This window comes from Clupea harengus, chromosome 11, assembly GCF_900700415.2.
Source record: "Clupea harengus chromosome 11, Ch_v2.0.2, whole genome shotgun sequence".
Classification (NCBI taxonomy): domain Eukaryota; kingdom Metazoa; phylum Chordata; class Actinopteri; order Clupeiformes; family Clupeidae; genus Clupea; species Clupea harengus.
This window is the reverse complement of record NC_045162.1, coordinates 7,310,235-7,315,289: the sequence shown is the minus strand read 5'-3', so window position 1 is coordinate 7,315,289 and position 5,055 is coordinate 7,310,235. Positions and strand designations below refer to the sequence as shown.

At 39.6% G+C, this 5,055-nt stretch overlaps 1 protein-coding gene across 1 annotated transcript in view; it reads right to left on the bottom strand.

The window, feature by feature from the left end:
- Nucleotides 1–1,582: 1,582 nt before the first annotated feature.
- hpn (hepsin) overlaps nucleotides 1,583–5,055 on the bottom strand; it is a 14,405-nt gene continuing 10,932 nt past the window's right edge. Inside the window, exons 11-13 of the mRNA XM_012818152.3 lie at nucleotides 4,798–4,940; nucleotides 4,354–4,518; nucleotides 1,583–4,125 (exon numbers count right to left, since the gene is read on the bottom strand). Coding sequence (XP_012673606.1) covers nucleotides 4,081–4,125; nucleotides 4,354–4,518; nucleotides 4,798–4,940 — 353 coding nt within the window. The 3' untranslated portion in view covers nucleotides 1,583–4,080. The remainder of the gene's footprint in view (nucleotides 4,126–4,353; nucleotides 4,519–4,797; nucleotides 4,941–5,055) is intronic.

Below are 5,055 nucleotides of genomic sequence, written 5' to 3'. Positions count from 1 at the left end.
ACAAGCATTAAATCTGATTTTCCGCCATGTTTCCTTCAAATCATGACTCAATCTATGCAAGATGAATTAGAAATCATGTCGTTATGGCTCTGACAGCACAAATCCTTACCTTGTAAAGTCCAGGTGACATTCAGGTAAAGCAGAAGCACTATGCTCAGGAGATGTGGCAGACACAATCTCCCCAGGAGCCAATTCAGAGACATGGCCTGAGCGCTATCCTTCAGCTGCAGATGAAGTTATCCTGGTCACCTGGTAGGCAGTTACCCATCCACCAAAACGGTTTTGGCAATATAGATCCTGATCTTCAGTTATGGATACAAAACCACTACAACATGAGAGAAAAAGAAGCTTTCCAAGTGGTCGTACTGATTTCAAAACATTGCGGAAAGAGGACAGAAAATCACAGCTATTCGCTCATCTGTTGAGGTTCCTTAAAAGCAGGTATTTCAAACAGGTTGAACAAGTATACCACAGAAGGAAGGAGGCAATGACTTCCTGGAATAATGTGTTTTTGGTCACCTCACACTTTCCCTTCGAGCTGTCGCAGCAAAATCATTTGGGCATGAAGGAAAGTTATTTTACTTCCAAAACAGTCAGCCATGCCTTAAACCTGCCTTCATCAAGGAAAAGGACACACAGCCTCACACATGAGCTCTGAGAAAAAAGTGGAGATCCATTGTCACTTTTTCTGAACGTTTGGCGAAAGTGAAAATGTTTTCTCAGTTCCCACTTTATTGCTCTCAGATTAAATTGTAAATGTTCAGGAAGGTTATAACTCAATGTTACCTGTGTATGTAATAATGAGACAATTTGGCCCATCAACACAGACTTCCAGTCAGCAGGTGGATTTACAAAGCAAATGGCCACCAGGGATGAGATTTGACTCTGCACAAATCCCCAGAAAGCAATCGAGGTTGCCAAAGGAGAAACACCTAAGTCAGCCATGCATGGCACCTCCCAGGCAAATGTGTCTCTTGAACACTATGGCATTGTGGGAAAAATGGCAAGGGGCACATTATGTCCTGGTCTGGGCACATCACATGTCAATGCATTTGGTCTTAATTTGGTCATTATATATGGTGCTTCCTGTTATAAAAATAATGTTTCACTATAAATTGGTTGGTATGGATCTTGTGACAAAATGGTTAATGTGTATCAGGTACAAGACCAATGGCCTCAAAAAGATCAATAGGCTTTTGTGGAAACAAACAAAATAATTTACTCTCTTACAATCACAGTTTATTTCCTGTCAGTGCAAGTAGGTGTTACATTCTTCTCTTAAAGGCCACGCACACGTGTGAGATTAGTCCTTGTGCCACGTCTATAAATATCTGAACAGGTTTTTGAGGTTAGTCAGGAGACATGGAGAAAAGAGCATAAATAGACTGGAGGATGTTTATATATGTACATTATGCAGTTATGTAATGAAGTAATTTGGCTAATGGTAATTGTGATTCAAAAGGGTGTCTCCGAAGGTGGAGAATACTTGAGCTCCCTCTTGTTACTTACGTCTAAAAGGGTGACACAACGACAAAAAGAAATCCAGATGGTAGACACCAAAACCACATACGTACGCAACATGCTAAATTAAAACTTTATTTAATTTTACAGCGTTTAATATCACAGTACATGTCTCTGGTTTAAGATATGAACAACAATAGATCATATCATATTTTTCAGTCTGGAAACTTAAAATATACATTCATTCACAAATTAATTTGATGTTTTTCATGGAGATAGTGAAACACGTGAAAGGTAAACCACAAACAAACTGTGTAGACTAGGAAATGTCACCCGTGAAACCATCACAATCTCATGTCATATTGAAATCTGCAGTAGGGGACAGCTTCCCCATAAGCTGAAGCCTCAGCTGAAAGACTGGGAGATAGAGAAAGAGAGAGAGGGAGAGAGAGAGAGAGAGAGAGAGAGAGCGAGAAAGAGAGAGAGAGAGAGAGAGAGAGAGAGACAGAATACAGGCTGTGGTTTACAGAAAGAGAAATGTTTACACTACACTGTTGTTGTGATAGGGTTACAATAGTTGTCCTGTAATTATATCCTGGAAGGGTAGAAGAAAGCTAGCCTGGCATGGCTCTGTTGCATGTCTGCTCAGTCTCTGCTGAGGTATAGTCTGGCAGCCCTCGCTCGAGTAGTGTCTAGAGTGGATTACCTGGTTTGGCTATCAGTGATACAGCCATAGTCTCACAGCCCTCGCTCGAGTAGTGTCTAGAGCGGATTACCTGGTTTGGCTATCAGTAATACAGCCAAAGAGAAGAGTTATCTTTAGGAAATAAGCAGCACTGGATAGTGCCAGGGTGCTGATACGATTTAAATATACTTTTGAAGTACGGCCATTTCTGATCACACGGCCACGAAGAACAAAGTGGTATTAGTGAAAAGGCAGTGCCAGGCTAGATGAATGCTACCACTTGATCAATTACTTACAACAAAACCAAGCAAACCAAAGCATTCAAATAAAGTAGACCGAGGTGCAATGTTCTTAATTATAAATTAAATATTTAGTACAGTGTACTTCTCATATAATAACCTAATGTTACAAGATATACTTGTTTTCAGTATTTAGTTCAGAAACATGTAACACTCACATGTGAAGTACACTGTGTCAAAACATCTTAACCAATACAATGATATGCTTTAGTACATTGTAGATGAAGCTACTGTCAATAAAGTGGGACAAGACTTTCTATTATAGTCACTAAGAATCATAAACAACATGTCAAAAAGACTAAATTAAACAGAGCTACAAATATTTACAACAAACAAAAAAAAACATTAACGAAACATTGATTACAAAATAAAAAATTCATATATTTTTTACTTTTACCTCTATGTATTGAAAAATTACTCTGGCTGTGGCTCAAACCAATAGTTCATGAGAAATACTGTCACAAAAAGGTTCATCTTTACCAAAAACGAAATTTCCACACAATTTCCCCTTACCTTCAATGCAGTCCTCGACATACTTAGGGCCCAATTGTCCGTCTCTTAGCAACAGCATTTTGTTTTTGTTTCAGTTTTAAAAGGCTAAGGCCCTGACTAACAAGTGATAGTAAAACAGGGCTCCAGTCTGAAACAAGTACAGTATGGAAGGTCGGTACACACATGAACAGACTTAATATCGTAACGCATACCAATATTTTGTGAAATCATTTGTGTACAAATGGCACTATTTGGCATAAAAGCGTCTCTTGAGGCAGATGTGTGATGACTTTGGCATACATATAGAAGAACTGGAGCCAGAAAACCTTTTTCTAACTTTAGCGTAATAAAAAAACACAGAAGGGCAAAGAGAAAACAACATTTGGATACCAAATGTTTTGGACTGACAGCATGTCTTGGATGAATAACTGCACGTAAGGTAAATGGAAAATCTGAGAAAGTTGTCAAAATTTGCCAAAACTTGTATCTCCTTTTAAAGAAAAATTGCACTTAGTGATTTATCAGGTCTGTACAAAGCGGTTTAAAAAACATCAGATATGCCCATTGAAACAGTGTCTGATCACACTTCCACAGAATGCTGTCTAATGCGCAATTACAATTGTTTGTCTCCAAGAGATGAAAAGGGAGTATGATGTTTTACTAGAGATTAATAAGGCTGGGCAATACCCATTTCTGTTCATATCACTCATTGTAACAGAGGTTATGTATACACACTGCTTATAAATACACCAGTTTGTCTTTGCTACATGAGATGACATGTTTGTTGTCATCATGCAAAGCAAGCTCTTAATTTGCAAGGCACAATCATGGTCCTTTTCATACAAACACGGGCTAATTTCTTCACTTTTATGCCAGAGCCAGATATATATATAAATACATATATATATTTATGTTTATATATATATAAATATATATATACATATTTATATTTATCATAGATCCTTTTTTTTGTGACAATTTAGCATTCAAGCATCAATCCAGAGTTAGGATCAGGTTCCTAAGAAAGGACTGATAGGGAATCCTTGAGTCAAGTGCTATTAGTGTTACTTCCCCTAGGTGGTTTCAGGAGCACTCAAGGAAAATATTAGTTTGTCTCATCTGACAGACTGGTGTTTCCACAGTTCACGTTCGGGCCATCTTATGTACTCCAGAAGTGCCCTCATAGGTCTGCGAGATAGATAGATAGATAGATAAATAGGTAGGCATGTAGGTAGATAGATAGATAGATAGAGAAAAAAAGAGAGAAAGAGAGAGAGAGGGTTTAGTGCACTGGCCTGCTGACAGCATTGTAGAATCCACAGCACCCGCATGTAACTGTCCTTGTGGCCTGTTTGTGGCATACTGGTAAAGCAGGTTTGTGTTTGTGTGTATGCCTGTGTGTCTGCTGATACCCACCCTCATAGCAGTGGATACCCATGGCAGGAAGCGGGACACTCTGGTGTAAACACCGGGCTTCTTGGCCATGGCACAGCCTGTGCCCCAGCTCACCACGCCCAGCAGCCGGTAGCGACTGGTCTTAGACAGGCAATCCTCCACCACAAAGGGCCCACCGCTGTCTCCCTAAAATGACAACATAAGGCTCAATCTTTTCCATAGACAATATAAAGTAAGAGAATAAAATGGAATTGGGTGACGCATACAATCACATCCACAAATGCACTGACAAATCAACACAAAAAAAAAACTGCAAAGGGACATTATTAAGGTTATTGGGAATAGCAGAGGCAATTCACACTGGCACAAATGTTTAGAATAATTTTTCCCCTTAATTTTAGATTGCTTTATGCTTGATTTTCTAGTCCAGAGAACACACCTTTAGAACAGTGTTCAGATACATACCTGGCAGGCATCACTCCCACCCTTCTCAAATCCAGCGCAGAACATGCTGGTGGTGATTTGGTTGTCATAGTAATCTGGGGCGTTACACACAACGTCACCGATGATGGGAACACTGGTTTCTTGTAGAATGTTGGCAAGTGCTCCTGAGAAGCAAAAAAAGAGTAAGAACATACAGGAAGAGAATGAGGTGGGTGGGTGGTGACAGGGTGCCACCTTCAGACTAAAACACAAACTGTCCTCCAAACCCACAGGACAGTT